This window comes from Heptranchias perlo, chromosome 38, assembly GCF_035084215.1.
Source record: "Heptranchias perlo isolate sHepPer1 chromosome 38, sHepPer1.hap1, whole genome shotgun sequence".
Taxonomy (NCBI): Eukaryota; Metazoa; Chordata; class Chondrichthyes; order Hexanchiformes; family Hexanchidae; genus Heptranchias; species Heptranchias perlo.
This window is the reverse complement of record NC_090362.1, coordinates 5,212,282-5,229,630: the sequence shown is the minus strand read 5'-3', so window position 1 is coordinate 5,229,630 and position 17,349 is coordinate 5,212,282. Positions and strand designations below refer to the sequence as shown.

The following is a 17,349-nucleotide window of genomic DNA, read 5'->3' as shown; positions in this document are numbered from 1 at the left end:
CTCTTAAGGATCAACAAGGTCATCTATGTGCGGAACCACAAGAGATGGGTGAGATCCTGAATGAATATTTCACATCGGTATTTACGGTTGAGAAAGGCATGGATGTTAGGGAACTTGGGGAAATAAATAGTGATGTCTTGAGGAGTGTACATATTACAGAGAGGGAGGTGCTGGAAGTCTTAACGCGCATCAAGGTAGGTAAATCTCCGGGAGCTGATGAAATGTATCCCAGGATGTTATGGGAGGTTAGGGAGGAAATTGCGGGTCCCCTAGCAGAGATATTTGAATCATCCACCGCTACAGGTGAGGTGCCTGAAGATTGGAGGGTAGCAAATGTTGTTCCTTTGTTTAAGAAGGGCGGCAGGGAAAAGCCTGGGAACTACAGACCGGTAAGCCTGACATCTGTAGTGGGTAAGTTGTTAGAGGGTATTCTGAGGGACAGGATCTACAGGCATTTGGAGAGGCAGGGACTAATTAGGAACAGTCAGCATGGTTTTGTGAGAGGAAAATCATGTCTCACGAATTTGATTGAGTTTTTTGAAGGGGTAACCAAGAAGATAGATGAGGGCTGTGCAGTAGACGTGGTCTACATGGACTTCAGCAAAGCCTTTGACAAGGTACCGCATGGTAGGTTGTTACATAAGGTTAAATCTCATGGGATCCAAGGTGAGGTAGCCAATTGGATACAAAATTGGCTTGACGACAGAAGACAGAGGGTGGTTGTAGAGGGTTGTTTTTCAAACTGGATGCCTGTGTCCAGCGGTGTGCCTCAGGGATCGGTGCTGGGTCCGCTGTTATTTGTTATTTATATTAATGATTTGGATGAGAATTTAGGAGGCATGGTTAGTAAGTTTGCAGATGACACCAAGATTGGTGGCATTGTGGACAGTGAAGAAGGTTATCTAGGATTGCAACGGGATCTTGATAAATTGGTCCAGTGGGCCGATGAATGGCAGATGGAGTTTAATTTAGATAAATGTGAGGTGATGCATTTTGGTAGATCGAATCGGGCCAGGACCTACTCCATTAATGGTAGGGCGTTGGGGAGAGTTATAGAACAAAGAGATCTAGGAGTACAGGTTCATAGCTCCTTGAAAGTGGAGTCACAGGTGGATAGGGTGGTGAAGAAGACATTCGGCATGCTTGGTTTCATTGGTCAGAACATTGAATGCAGGAGTTGGGATGTCTTGTTGAAGTTGTACAGGGCATTGGTGAGGCCACACTTGGAATACTGTGTACAGTTCTGGTCACCCTATTATAGAAAGGATATTATTAAACTAGAAAGAGTGCAGAAAAGATTTACTAGGATGCTACCGGGACTTGATGGTTTGACTTATAGGGAGAGGTTAGACAGACTGGGACTTTTTTCCCTGGAGAGTAGGAGGTTTCGGGGTGATCTTATAGAAGTCTATAAAATAATGAGGGGCATAGATAAGGTAGATAGTCAAAATCTTTTCCCAAAGGTAGGGGAGTCTATAACGAGGGGGCATAGATTTAAGGTGAGAGGGGAGAGATACAAAAGGGTCCAGAGGGGCAATTTTTTCACTCAAAGGGTGGTGAGTGTCTGGAACGAGCTGCCAGAGGCAGTAGTAGAGGCGGGTACAATTTTGTCTTTTAAAAAGCATTTGGACAGTTACATGGGTAAGATGGGTATAGAGGGATATGGGCCAAGTGCAGGAAATTGGGACTAGCTTCGTGGTATAAACTGGGCGACATGGACATGTTGGGCCGAAGGGCCTGTTTCCATGTTGTAACTTCTATGATTCTATCTCCTGGAAGAGGCAACAAACCAGATTAAAAACCCATACCAATTAGGGGGAGAAAACTGGAAAATTCCTCTCCGACAGCCTTAGGTGATTGAAACCAGTCCAGAAGGTCACATTGGCTCTGATTTATGTTATATGATACCTTCCTCTTGTACGCGATGTTCTCCGTCCCAACCAGAAACAGGTCCAGCTCTCGCTTGAAGGAATACTGTGAATCAGTGTTCACTGCAGGAGCTGGCAGTCTGTTTCATCGTTCACTATTCTCTTGGAAAAGAAGAACCACCTAACATCCAACTTAGTTCTGCCCTTAATAACTTATATTCATCACCCCTGGGCTTTTGTAGCCTATTCAGTTGAAATAATTGGTCTACATAAGCATGACGCTACTGTATTTTGAAAACCAGTTGATCATGAAGACTGATTAATTAGGGTACTTGAAATAGCACTAGGAAAGAGATTGATTATGATGGAAATTACATACAGTGGGCACATTATTTGAGAGTGCCAAAGAAAGTTGTTTGGGGTTGTTGTGGCCTGTGCAGGCTTATGGTGATAGATTGAGGCAAGACAGCAAAAGGTGATTAGATGATGTGATGCAGGTATACAATCCACCTGTGCAGAGACGGGAAAGCATGGGGTGCATTGGTTGCTGACCTGCAGAGCAGAGAAGGCGTATAGTGAGATTGTGGATTAAAACTGGAAGAGAGAAAATAAAACTAAAGCAAATAATATTCTGAAGAACTTAATAAAGTACTAATGTAAATCAGAGGCTAATCGTTGTTCTAGTAGTTGATATTTGTGGCCAACTTATCCACCATAGACAGCATTGAGTTTGAGAATGAATTCAAATTTTTGTACATTTGTACAAATATAAGATCAGTTAGTTTAACATGGTGGTAGGAAAGATAATAGAATCTTTACTCAAAGATGTAATAGAAAAATATCTACAGAATGAAAATATAATAAAGAATAGCCAGCACTGATTTCAGAAGGGAAAGTCATACTTGACCAGCCCTATTGAATTTTTTGAAGTAGTAGCAGAGAGTAGACAAGGGTAATGCAGTAGATGTAATATATTTGCATTTTCAAAGGGATTTCGATAAGGTACTTAATTGTAGACTCGTCACTATGGCCAGAGCATGTGGAGTCAGGGGTCAGATAGCAGAATGGATAGCAAGTTGGTGACAGAACAGAACAGAGTAGGAGTTAAGGTTAGCTACTCAGACTGGCAAAGGTGGTGTTCCACAGGGATTGGTGTTGGGACCTCAGTTGATCACAATTTACATTATTGATTTGGATTCAGGAATTGGAAGTACAATTTCAAAATTTGCAGACTACACCAAATTGGGGGGTGTAGTTAATACAAAAGAAGAATGTGTCAAAATGTAAAAGGACATTAATAAACTTGCAGAATGGGCGTGTAATTGGCAAATGAATTTCAATATAGATAAGTGTGAGGTGGTGCATTTTGGTAGGAAGAATAAGGGGAGGCTACATACTACTTGGATAATCAGTCTAAATGGGATAGAGGAGCAAAGGGATCTAGGGGTACAGATACACAAATCACTAAAAGTAGTGACGCAGGTTAATAAGGCCATTAAAAAAGCAAATCAAGCACTGGGGTTCATTTCTGGAGGGATCGAATTGAAAAGGAGAGAAGTTATGTTAAACCTGTATAGAACCTTGGTTAGACCACACTTGGAGTACTGTGCACAGTTCTGGTCTCCAAATTATAGAAAGGATATAGAGGCACTGGAGATGGTGCAAAAAAGATTCACAAGGGTGATGCGAGAACTGAGAGAATATACTTATCAGGAAAGGCTGAACAGGCTGGGGCTCTTTTTTTCTCTAGGTGAGGGGTGACCTGATAGAGGTCTTTAAGACAATGAAAGGGTTTGATAGTGTAGACCTAGAGAAAATTGTGGGGTAGTCCAAAACTAAGGTCATAAATATAAGATAGTCACTAATAAATCCAGTAGGGAATTCAGGAGAAACTTCTTTACCCAAAGAGTGGTTAGAATGTGGAACGGGCTACCACAAGGAGTAGTTGAGGCAAAAAGCATAGATGCATTAAAGGGGAAGCTAGATAAGCACATGAAGGAGAAAGGAATAGAAGAAGAGTATGCTGATAGGGGTAGATGAAGTAGGGAGGGAGGAGGTTTGTGTGGAGCATAAACGGCGGCATAGACCATTTGGGCCAAATGGCCTGTTTCTGTACTGTAGTCTCGATGTAATGCAATGTCCTTGTAAAGAACAACATGTATTACTCAAGCTTGTTTAAAAATTTCCATTCGGACTAATATTCTGAAACTTTTTAATACCTAAGAATGTGTGAAGTTACTACAAGAGGTTAGATTTTCAGAGTAGTGAATAATAGTTATCAGAAATGTTCAATAAGTTGCATTTATATAGTGCCTTTAACACAGAAAAATGTCCCAAAGCATCTTAGAGGCACAATCAAAAAAAAATAGGCTGAGCCAGTGAAGGATATATGAGATGGGGTGACCGTAAGCTTGGTTAAAGAGTTAGGTTTTAAGGAGGGTCTTGGAGGTACAGGGATGTAGGGAGGGAATTCCAGCACGTGGGGCTTCGGTGGCTGAAGACACATCTGCCAATAGTAGGGTGTAAAGGGTCAGATGTGCAAGAGGCCAGAGTCAGAAGAGTGGAGAATTTGGTGAGGTTGTAGGAGTGGAGGAGGTCACAGCAATGGGGTGGGCTGAGACCATGAAAAGTACAGTTATTCGCTATCCAACATATCCTTTTGTAAAAGCTGAGTGTAAAACTGCAACAGCATTTCTTAAAATATCTATGTATTTTATAGTAATGATTCCTGTTCAAAGGCCACAAGTCCAAGGGGTGCAGATTTGAATGTATCTGGCACACAGCTGGTTTAGCCATTTATTGCCAAATCTGGCTGGACCACATCAAGCACCATCAGGCCCTGCAGTCCTCTGCCAAAACTTTTCACTACTCCAGGATCATCCTGGGATGCAAAGATAACCCCAGCTGCCTTACTCCAATACCAACCGTCTCCTTAAACCTCTCTTACCTGCCCCCTCCACCCTCACCTCCAACAAGTGCGAGCAGCTCATGGACTTATTTGTCACTAAGATTGAGACCATCTGTTTAGCTGCCTCTGCCGCATCCCTCCCTTCCTCTTGCTCAACAAGCCAAGTTTCCCTCAAGGTTCCCGGTTGCACTAGCCCTGAACCCACATCTTTCTCTAGTTTCTCTCCGATCTCCCCTCGTGCCCTCTCTGAGCTCATCTTGTCCATGAGGCCAACCTTCTGCTCTCTTGATACTATTCTCAGTAAACTGCTGACCACTCAACTTCCTTTCAAGGCCCCATGTTAGCTGACATTGTAAATGGTTCCCTCTCTTCAAGTACTGTCCCCTTCATCAATTCCCTCCCCAAAAACCCACCCTTGCAAACTACTGCCCCATCTTCAACCTCTTCTCTCCAAAGCGCTTGAATGTGTTGTCACCTTCCAAATCTGTGCCCATCGTTCCTGCAACTCCATCTTTGAACCTCGCCAATAAGATATCTGCCCCTGCCTCAGCACTGAAACGGCTCTAATCAAAGTTACAAATGACATCCTCTGTGACTATGACCGTGGTGCACCATCCCTCCTCATCCTACTCGACCCCTCTGCAACCTTTGACACGGTTGACTACGCCATTCTGTTCTAACAGCACTCCATTGTGCAGCTCTGGGGAGTGCCCTTGCTTGATTCCGCTCGGACCTATCCAGCCGTAACCAGAGAATCTCATGCCTTCCTGCCCCTGCACAGTTACCTCTGGAATCCCTCAAGGATTTATCGTTGGGCCCTTCCTACTTCTTATCTACATTCTGCTCCTCAGTGACATTATCTGAAGACATATCAGATTCCACATGTACACTGACAACATCCAGCTCTACCTCACCACCGCCACCTCTCTCGACCCCTTCACTGACTGTGTTGTCAGACTGCTTGTCTGAAACCCAGTCCTGTTTGAGCAGCAATTTCCCTCCATTTAACCATTGGGAAAACTGAAGTCAATGTCTTTGGCCCCGCCACAAACTGACTGCCTTCTTCCAGCTCTGCAGCTGAAACCCTCGCCCATGCTTTTGATACCTCCAGATTCAACTGTTCCAATGCTATCCTGGCTGGCCTCCCATCTTCTACCATCCATAAACTTGAGCTTATTCTGCTGCCCATATGCTAACCCGGAACAAGTCCCTCTCACCCTCCTGTGCTTGTTGACTTACATTGGCTCCTGATCCATCAACAACTCAAATTTAAAATTCTCATCCTTGTCTTCAAATCCCCCCATGGCCTCACCCCTCCCTATCTCTATAACCTCATCCAGCTCTATAACCCTCTGAAAACTCTGTGTTCCTCCATCTCTGGCCTCTCGAATATCCCCCACTCCCGTCGCCCCACCATTGGCAGCTGTGCCTTCAGCCATCTAGGCCCTGAGCTCCCGAACTTTCTCTCTACCTCTGTTCTTCACCTCCCTCTCCTCCTTTTAAGACCCTCTTTAAAACCTACCTCTTTAACCAAGCTTTTAGTCAGCCCTCCTAAAATCTTCTTTGGCTCGATGTCAATCTCTGTCTGATTACACTCCTGTGCAGCACCTTGGAACATTTTACTATGTTAAAGGAGCTTTATAAATTAATTGTGTTGGTTATACATCACCTAACGCACAAGTTAAAGTACGAGGCAATAATGTTCTATGGGATGGTCATAAACCTTTGTCGATGGCATCTCAGTCCTGGGATGTGGAGTGCTCTTAATGGTGTTGATCCTCTATAATTCTGCTTAATATTTATTTTTGTTTTGATGGTATTTGGCACGGGATGGTGATAGAAGGCAAGCTTCGCAATCAAATTGTGATTTGAAGCCTTTTTTTACCAAATGATATTTGGATTTAATTCTCTGCTTGTTATAGAGATCCTATACATAATTTCATTTCAAGTTAATTGGAGCCGTCTGGAAAACCAGTCTCTTTGTACTGTCGAGTTATTTGTAGTTGTGTTTTAATCTTGAGACTGTAGCACCACCCTTTCCCTTTATTTACACAAAACATACCTTCTTTACAGATTGCAAAAGGCAAAATAATGATGCATTTATCACATAACTTTGTTCTGTAAGCATAATATCATTATCAGCAATGTTTCCTGTTTCTAGATTTTCAATTGGTTCTATAGTTAGTAAATCATCCAGTCCTTACATTTAGCTAAGGGGCACAAATAGAGGATGTACACTCATTACAGGAAAGCAACCCAGTCATAACAGGCTATTGACATGCAGCTATTTTAAGGATCTGGTATATTTATCTTATTCTGTGCAACCTCTTTACCTCACTTTAAGATATGATTGTGTATAAAACCATTAATTTTTTTTATAATATAAAAGTGGTTGACTTATGCTGAATAGTTCATGTAGTGCACAGTGCACGGGTACAGAGAAAGGCTCTTGGTATATGTTTGTGACAGACTGTGTTCACATCTGGGAGGGTTCGGAGAAGGATATGGAGTAATGAAGTGAGAGATTTTTAATGAGCAGAGAGGAGAAATGCAAACTAGCAGAGCAATGGGAAGATGAATTTTGGGAGGAGAATGGCAAAATTAGGGTGCAAATGGTGGGAGGGGAGGGGAGAACAGGAAATGTTGAAAGTAATGTGCTTTAGGGGTGAGAGTGAGTGAGTGTTAACGGCTAACATGTTTGAGGGGATAAGAGTGAGTGTTGATGGGTGACCTGCACTGGGTGGGTGAGAGTAAGTGATGTATATTAAAGGGTAATAATATACTCTGGGGCAGTAACCATGTACACTGCCGGTTGTGGAGGGAAGTGCATTTTTTGTGAGTCACTCCAGTAGCGGAACCAGACCTGTCAATCACTGAACGTAAGCCACTGTTGGAGATGCCAGTTATGTTAATGAATATCCACTAATGTGATTTCAAGTTTTTTTTCAAGGACAAAAATGGGGACAGATTTTTTTTTTTAAAAGATCTGATTGTGTTGGTGTATTCTGAAGTTTTGGACAGTTAAATCAATACCATTCACCGACCTTGAAAATGAGATTCCTGGTGTGGCCAAACCAAGTCTATCCAATGCGATAGTTTAGGCGTTGTAATGAATTGTGTGTAAAGTATGATGCAATGTTTTGGACTTGATAAATCTAAGTAATAATAGATTTACAAGATCCAATGGGCTAATACTTCATTTTTGGAGCAGCATGATGGGATATTGACCTACAGAGGCTGTAAAAATGTCTGCAAGCCTGGTTAATTAGCTGACCGTGGCTTGGATGGCAATTATGGGTGTTACATTTAGATTCAGAGCCCCTGGGTTTGGAGGAGAGAATAATCAACCAATGTTCCCATTACTGATTTATTTTCTGGTGACCTCCTGGGATATGCACAAGAGTGAGCATCGATTATGGACAGGGTCTGGCTCAGTTGTGATGCCCCACACAGTCAAATAACCTGCAGGCAACATGCCTGTGCATATGCAGAATGGTCAGTTACTAGAGGGCTGCCTCGACACGAGTCTTATGTTTGTGCCACTGCAAAGAAAAATGGACTAGTGAAGTGTCTAATATTTTCATAAACTACACTGTGCATATTCGTGTGGGTATGTCTTGTGTAGTACAACTAGAAAGAATGAAACCAAGTCTATCCAAAGCTATAGTTTAGGCGTTGTAATGAATTGCGTGTAAAGTACAATCATTCCAACAAACGACTGAGACTTTCATCGAGCAAAAAAACTGCAGATGTTGTAAATCTGAAACAAAAACAGAAAATGCTGGAAACACTCGGGCCAGTCAGCATCTTAGGAGAGGACAGTCACAACATTTGGAGTGTGGACCCTTTGTCAGAACAGTTATGACAATGGGTCCACACTTGAAACGTTAACTTGTCTGTTCTCTCCATAGATGTGTGATACTTTACTGCAGCAAATAGGGGTGGGAATTGGTAGAACAAAGACAAATTGAGTAATTGGGCTTCTGTTTGTCCCTAAATTTTGAATGGAACCTCCTTAAGTTTGTGGAGGTGAATTAACAGACTGCGCCTCTTTCCCCTTTTGCCTGAACTGTGTTTCCTTTATATAAGAATGCTTCTCCCAGCATTGTTAAAGAATGAATGGAGGGAGTCTGCATGCAGCACAGTGTTCTACCATATGCACAGTTCAGTGACACAGTTTTAAAAACTATGTGAAGAGAAGCTATGTATATGGCTGTCCCTCATGGAGTAGAGGAGTTAGTGCAGCATTTTTATTTTTGACTATCTCTGTTCTAATTTCTCCTGTTGCTGAAACTTTCCCATTGTTTAAACAAAGATGGAGCGAGACCGTGGAGGGATCAGTAAACATGCAGGAGGATTTTGAAATCAATGTGTTGGGAGGATAGGGAGCCAATGGAGATCAGCGAGCATAGGGGTGGAAAGTGTGTGATAAGATGCAGACAGCACAGCTTTGGATGACTTGGGGTTTGTGTAAGGTGGAACTCAGGAGAAGGCGTAGGTGAGATTTTCGATGGTGTTGAGGATGAGGTTTGGATGGCGGTACATAGCGTTGGAGGTAAACATTTGTGGCCTTAGTGAAGGATAGGAAATGGGGTTTAAAACTCTGAGTAAACAGATTACTGAAGTTGTGCACAGTTGCAATCAGCCTGAGCTAGCAGCCAAAAAGTTAGATGGAATTGGGGCTAGAGCGCAGAGTTTCTTGGGGAACTGAGCAGAGGGTCTTTAGTATAGCCAATGGTAAACTGGAGAATATTCTTGCTCATACACAACTTAGTTGGACAAACAGTCAGATGGCACAATGATGGTCATTGAGTCAAGAGCAGTTGGTGAAACAATGCTGGGTGTCATCAGCAGGCATATGGAACCTAACCCCATGTTATGGATAGCATTGACGAGGAACAGGATATAGAAGAGGGATAGATGGAGGTCAAGTTTGAAAGTGCACATCCAGCAGGAGAAGCCATTGCAGGGGATGAACTGGCTATGTTGGTGGAAGAACCATGAGGTAGCGATACCATGGAGGGCAGGAGCTGGAGGAGGATGGAGTGACTCACTAGGCAGGGAGGTTTTCACTGTTTGGGATCATTTGACCATTTTTGCACAGAAAGGATTTAAAAATTAGCTATTTTAAATGTTGTGTTTTAAAAGCTCAGTGTATTGCTGCAAGTGTTTTTTTTTAGAAAAGGGTTCTGAGATAAATGAACTAGCTTTGATATTGTTTCCTCATAGACAGCAAAACAGTAAGCAATTTGGTAGCTCAGCTTCGTAATCGATGCGTATTGCACACCAATTGTGTTGGCAGGTTTCTGATCTCTAACTGTAAACAATCCAGAATAAGCCAGAGTTATAGATACATAAAAGGCACTCCAGCTTTTTCAACAGAGAAGCTGCTGTGGTGGAAAGGTCCCAAAATGGCAGGCTCATGAAGTCAGAATGCAGAGGAGTTTGTCTATCAAGCAAGATGACCCACTGATGTGGGGTAACATAGCATGCTCATTACTTTTATGCTGTTACACGGTAGTAAGTTGTATTAATTGAACAATGTGAATCTGATCATTACTACTGTGGAATGAAGTATTTGAACGAAGCCTCGCCAAATCTCGTGTTAACTTGGTCCGCCTTTGGAGAGATTGAAATAACACATGGGCGAAAGAGACGAGGAACTAGTTCAGATCACAAGGGGATGAATACAGTGACATCTCTAACAGTGTTACGCTATCATGCAAGTAGTCATAAGAAAGTGTGTGTAAACTTCCATTAAAGTAAGACGTTCAGACCACTTAAGGGAGTGACTGATGCCACTGAACCTGGGAATGTATCTACAGCAGACCTGAATTTGTAACCGAAGGATAAATGATTGCAGTGGTAGTCACATAGGATTGGTGACTATGACCAGGGGCAGACCACTTTCACCAGGATGGAAATCAGCCTGAAGTATTTAAACAGGAAGTAGTGGGAGAGGAGAGCATGCAGCTTTGTGATGACATGTTCAAGGTCCTTATAGGGAAGAAAAGGTTAAAGATGGGACAGCAGTTTGACAGGGCTGAGGGTGAGCTTTTTAAGGAGAGTGTGACAGTAGTTTTGAAAGGGATGGGGGCAATGCTTGTGGAAAGGGAGCAGTTTACAATGGCTAGCATTGGCCAGAGGAGAGGTAGTTGAGTTGTTGGAAGCAAGTTAAGAGAGCAAAAGACTGATCTCATGTAGGTGATGAGTCTGATGAGAGCTGGATTGGCTCTAGTGTATAGCTCAAAATGCCTTCTCCAGGCACATCTCAAGCTCGAAAGGACAAAATCTGCAATTATCCTGCTGAGGTTTTTCCACAATTCAGGTGGACACAGTATAAAATTTCCCAGGATCGCACTTCACTAAAATCCTAATGGAAAATGCCTATAGTTTGACCATGTGAAACTTTTGTATTCCCACCATTATTACACTTTGTTCAGTAACATTATTACACTGGCGCTTTTATTTGCGTATATTGCATTATAGGTAAATTCCTGACCTCCCTAGCATTTTTCAGTATTTTTTAAGCTAGTGATGCTTTCTGCAATTGGTCATCTTTACCTCAGTCGAAAACAAATATCTGGACTGTTTTAGAATTTATCATTGTTTTTGAAATACGGAAGAATGCTTAAATGGCCAATTGTTAACTCCCACAAAAGCAAATGTGTCTGGTGTGAATCATTTTGTAGCAGTTCTGAGAAATGAAGCATTAAAAACCCACTCAAGGCCACATATCACCACATCTGTGAGGCAGGCAGCAGCACAGAAACTCCATTAAACCACAAATGTCAATAAGGGCTTCTGTCAACCAGATAGGGTCTTGCTAAATGAACATCCTGTGGTAGCACATTTGGTATGTAAGCTGTCCAATGGTTCTTGCAGCATTAATAGTAGCAACAAGACGTAAAAAGGTTGGATTTTTACATTTTTTGGTTTGTAAAGAGGTGAAGTTTTTTTTTAAAAACTATTGAGATCTGTAAAATTCCATATGAATATGTATTAAAATTTTTCATTTAGCTTGTGTACTTTATGACGAGGGATTTTTTTTAAACATCCCTCGTCATAAAGATCACAGCGACCAACGTCTGCAGTGTTTGTCATCTTGTTGATTACATTACTCCAATTAAAGGCGAAGAGGTGAAGTTCCTCTCTCTTCGCTTAAAATACCTTTTTGTTGTTTTCGTATCTTCATGGAGAATAGTGAGGTAGTGGAAAGATTTGCAGGCTGATTAACAGTCTGACAGGCCGCGACGTGAATGCTTCTTCCATGGCCGCATCATCTTTTTTTTATTCGTTCATGGAATGTGGGCGTCGCTGGCGAGGCCAGCATTTATTGCCCATCCCTAATTGCCCTTGAGAAGGTGGTAGCGAGCCGCTGCCTTGAACCGCTGCAGTCCGTGTGGTGAAGGTTCTTCCACAGTGCTGTTAGGAAGGGAGTTCCAGGATTTTGACCCAGCGATGATGAAGGAACAGCGATATATTTCCAAGTTGGGATGGTGTGTGACTTGGAGGGGAACGTGCAGGTGGTGCTGTTCCCATTTGCCTGCTGCTCTTGTCTTTCTAGGTGGTAGAGTTTGTTGGTTTGGGAGGTGCTGTTGAAGAAGCCTTGGCGAGTTACTGCAGTGCATCCTGTGGATGGTACACACTGCAGCCACAGTGCGCCGATGGTGAAGGGAGTGAATGTTTGGGGTGGTGGATAGGTGCCAATCAAGCGGGCTGCTTTGTCCTGGATGGTGTTGAGCTTCTTGAGTGTTGTTGGAGCTGCACTCATCCAGGCAAGTGGAGAGTATTCCATCACACTCCTGACTTGTGCCTTGTTGATGGTGGAAAGGCTTTGGGGAGTCAGGAGGTGAGTCACTCGCCGCAGAATACCCAGCCTCTGACCTGCTCTTGTAGCCACAGTATTTATGTTGCTGGTCCAGTTAAGTTTCTGGTCACTGGTGACCCCCAGGATGTTGATGGCGGGGGATTCGGCGATGGTAATGCCGTTGAATGTCAAGGGGAGGTGGTTAGACTCTCTCTTGTTGGAGATAGTCATTGCCTGGCACTTGTCTGGCGCGAATGTTACTTGCCACATATCAGCCCAAGGCTGGATGTTGTCCAGGTCGTGCTGCATGCAGGCTCAGACTGCTTCATTATCTGAGGGGTTGCGAATGGAACTGAACACTGTGCAATCATCAGCGAACATCCCCATTTCTGACCTTATGATGGAGGGAAGGTCATTGATGAAGCAGCTGAAATTTTTAGTTAATCCTACACGGCAGGAGAGTTTTATAGGCTCCCACAACCCATATGGTGAGGGGGTGGCCACCCATCAACGAGCATCCTGCTGGATGTCAACCCAGGATTCAGAGCTACAGTCTCCACTCAATCAGGACTGTGGAGCGGGTTCGAACCTTGCGCCTTCTGACTTAGTTAAATGGAGATCATGGCTGATCTGTATCAACATATGGACATTTTATGATTGTGTCCTACTTCAAGAAAGCTGGTACATTCTAAAACATCCCAGATATTTATTTTTATCTGAGGTAAAGATGACCAATTATGGAATGTATCACTGGCTTAAAGAAAGTACTGAAAAACATTTGGGCCAGGAATTTACTTTGATTGCTATATACTCAATTAGAAAGTCCAGAAGACTGGATTTGTGTCTTTTTGTGCTTTTTTCCCCACCCATATCCTTTATCGATCTCCTTGGGCCACACAACACCCATGATGGCCTTTGCCAGTATTGATCTGGAACAAGTTACTTGGTGCATGAGAGTAGCTGGGTGTGATGACCAGCCCTTGTGGCGGAGTGTCTGACTTTATCGGGTCTCCCTATAATTGCAGAGCTAGCTGAGATTGGAATTCAGCATGTGGAGGGAGCTGCAAATTGGGGCTTCAGCACACAAACGTATTCTATCAGTTTAAATAAAAGTATTTTATGTGAGGAGAAACATTGACTTTGTTTTGCACTGACAGGCTCCCACCGCACAGGCTATGAGGTATTGGCTACAACAATTACAGCAGAAGAGATGGGAGTTTAGTAATAACTGCACTGCTGGAACAAGGGACAATCGAATATCACCCACGCTCCCTGATTCAACTACGGGTCTAGTTGCTAAAGATGTAGGTAAGTCATGAAAAAATCAGTCCAAATACAATTTTGCTGTTTGTTAATTACAAAACGTGAGTAACTTGTGTTCAAACTGGATTGTTTTGTACAAAGATCATTTGTTCAGGATTTTAAAAAATAAAGTTCATTTGTAAAAATTTGTTATTGCTGCACCCCCCAAAATGAACAATGGCCCCATGACCACTCTCTCTGTAACTGTGTACATGTGGCCTTTATTCTCCTTGGAGCCTTGATGGTGAGTTTTGGCAGACTATTTGAGCATGAGCATGGGGAAATCAGCTGAACCCGATGCTGTTTTCTCCCTCGATGTCCCCACACATGCGTTTCCAGTGGAGGTTAGGAACAGGAGTCCCAGGCTGCTTTTGTCCGCACCCCCCCGGCCCAAACCCAGGGCACTGAGGTCGACTGTGGAATCACTGCTGCTGCCCTGGCTGAGATCAGACTGGAGGTCAAACCTTGACCTTCCTGAATGATTCAGCCCATGGAGGTAAATACAAAGCTATGAAGGAACATACACTTTTTTTTCCAAATAGTATTTTGGGAAGGGGAGAACCCAGAGTAGCCACAGATTTTCATCACATCATGTGTAAATGACATACTTTGCAAAAAAAATTGTTTTGAGCAGGTGAGTTAGGGGCTAATTTTACTGATTTTAAATTAATTTTTAAAAATTCTAACAAACCACATTTGAGTTCAGGTTACCAATCCATACTGTGTAATGCATGTTTAAAAGTGATTCCCCAAAGCTTTAGAAATTTTCAGATGTCATTAAAAGGTCTTTTTTAAAAAAAAAATTTCCTTCCCTCTGCCGCACTGTTACTTGGCAGCTGACTTGCTGTGAGGTTTCCACTCTTTAAGTGATTCCTAACAACCATCCCTGTGGGATACCACACTCCTTCAAACCCTAGCTACACTAACATTGCAAGCTTCCTGTAGAAAGAATCATGGGTACAAAGTCTCCATGGTATAGCACATTGTAATACTTGTGTTTTGAGTCTGTTACAAAAAGGATTAAATCTTTGCTAAAGTTCCTTTTTACATCGAAGTTTATAAAATATCAAGGCAAAAGACCTGCACACACATTTGCTGAGCTACTTGGGTGGTTTGTATATGAAAGTATAGTTGCTTTTGCCAGAACTAATTCTTGAGTTGTTTGTGTTTTAAATGTTGCAGCGGCACAAAGATATTCAAATAAAGGAAGAATGTAGAGGAAGTGAAAGGAAAATTGTGCCAACATGTTTGCTAAGAGGGAATCTGGTTTCTCGGCCTGTTTGTGTGTTTTAAAAGTTGAGTGTTTCCTGTACTGCATATTAATAGACCCACAAATGGTCCCTGGTGGGATGGTTGATAGATCTAGGTATGCGTGATTAAATCTAGTTATGTGTAGTTTAATGGGAACTTTCTCCTACTTTTTCCAGGTTATTAATACTAAATCCCGATTTTTGGTTTCTTCCAATGAGTTTCCATTTGTCCCCCTAAAAAGAAAAGTTTTAAAAATATCAGTACTTTACAGAAACAAAATATCAATTCTATAATTGGCCTTAATAGATATAATTTTTACACAGTGGGGGAAATTAGAGTAGCTGAGAGACCACAATTGACCTTTTCTTGGTTTTAAAAAAAAAAGTATTTTCCCTTCTTCCCTTTCTTGGCCTCTTCCTGCAGGGATGTCTAGTCAGGGGTGCTGACGTGGAATTCTATTACAGTACAATTCTGCCTGTAGGAGGTGAATGTCATTCCAAAAGCCAATTTGGACCCCTGTCTCGTTTTCTTTCTCCAGTTTTTAAAAAGCTGATCCTTGGTTACTCAGACTTAACTGAAGTCTGATCTATGGGCTAGTACCAGATAACAGCAACTTGCATTTTTACAACAACAACAACAACAACAACAACAACAACAACAACTTGCATTTATATAGCTCCTTTAACATAGTAAAGCGTTCCAAGGAGCTTCACAGGAGCGGTATCTTACTGAACCGCATAAGGAGATATTAGGACAGGTGACCAAAGCTTGGTCAAAGAAGTAGGTTTTAAGGAGCGTCTTTAAGGAGGAGAGAGGGGTAGAGAGGTTTAGGGAGGGAATTCCAGAGCTTAGGGCCTAGGCAGCTGAAGACACGGCCGCCAATGGTGGAGCGATGAAAATCGGGGATGCGCAAGAGTCAGGAATTTGGAGGAGCGCAAAGATCTCGGAGGGTTTTACGGCCTGGAGTAGGTTACAGAGATAGGGAGGGCCGAGGCCGTGGAGGGATTTGAAAACAAAGTTGAGAATTTTAAAATTGAGGCATTCCTGGACCGGGAGCCAGTATAGGTCAGCGAGCACAGGGGTGATGGGTGAATGGGACTTGGTGCAAGTTAGGATACGGGCAGCAGAGTTTTTGATGAGCTCAAGTTTATGGAGGGTGGAAGAAGGGAGGCCGGCCAGGAGAGCACTGGAATAGTCGAGTCTATAGGTAACAAAGGCACAGATGAGGGTTTCAGCAACAGATAAACTAAGGCGGGGTGGAGATGGGCGATGTTACAGAGGTGGAAAGCTTTCCAGCTGCTACAAAGAGGCATGTGGTATCACCCCTTTCCACAAAGTGACTTCCTTTCCTCAAATGAAGTACTGATGGAAAGAAAAGAATGCAGGGTCCATTATCTTTCAGTATTCCAATCTGCAGGCAGCGCACTCTATAACGGTAGTGCTTTGGGCCCTCCCCATGCCTTGCTTGGTAAAATGTTCAAATGGAATTAATTATTTTATCAATACTATTGTTTTGTCACTGACTATTGTAAAACTACTGATTACAATCGTGATTCAGTGAAGAGGATACTGGATTGCTATGGGTCTAACTTATTTGTTACCATGTTGGAATATGTACATGCTCAATTAAATTTGGGAACTGATTTTAAAATGATAGCAATTCTGAGTTTTATGCTGAAAAGATGTGCAGTACAGAAGCTTCATATATATTGAGCATTTCAGAGCTGAAGTGTTGACAATAAATTCATCTAATTGACTCACTAGTACAGAGTAAACAATTATCTTAATATGGTGTCACCAATCTTCTATCACTACTGATCTTGATGTAAACTTCTGTCCTGTTTATAGCTGCAGATGAGAGCTGATTCACTGAAAAACATCAGGTGATCTGGCTTCTGTTTTGTTTTTGTTCTCAATTTCTCTTGGAATTGAGGGCTTGGCTGTCTCTATTGAACTAGATGTCGAACTCCTGCCTGTGTACATGCATGCAACACCCAACAATGGAATTGAGAGCAGTAAAGAAAGCGTGGTTGCTGTCAACCCTCTCTTGATTCCATTTAATCCTCTTGATTCTGTCTTGTGTATTGAATATAAAAAAAAATCTTCAATTGGTTTTTCATCTAGCCAAGTTAAAATATTGGAAAAATAAGTTGGGAATCTTATGTGTGGTGTGGTGTGTATTTGCAGTATGTTGGCAGATTGATTTTTTA

The 17,349-nt window shown here is 42.4% G+C and overlaps 1 protein-coding gene across 1 annotated transcript in view; it reads left to right on the top strand.

Annotated features, from left to right (window-relative positions):
- The window catches only part of tbc1d2b (TBC1 domain family, member 2B), a 142,201-nt gene that overhangs the window by 21,186 nt on the left and 103,666 nt on the right, over positions 1 to 17,349 (top strand). Inside the window, exon 2 of the mRNA XM_067973325.1 lies at positions 13,744 to 13,894. Coding sequence (XP_067829426.1) covers positions 13,744 to 13,894 — 151 coding nt within the window. The remainder of the gene's footprint in view (positions 1 to 13,743; positions 13,895 to 17,349) is intronic.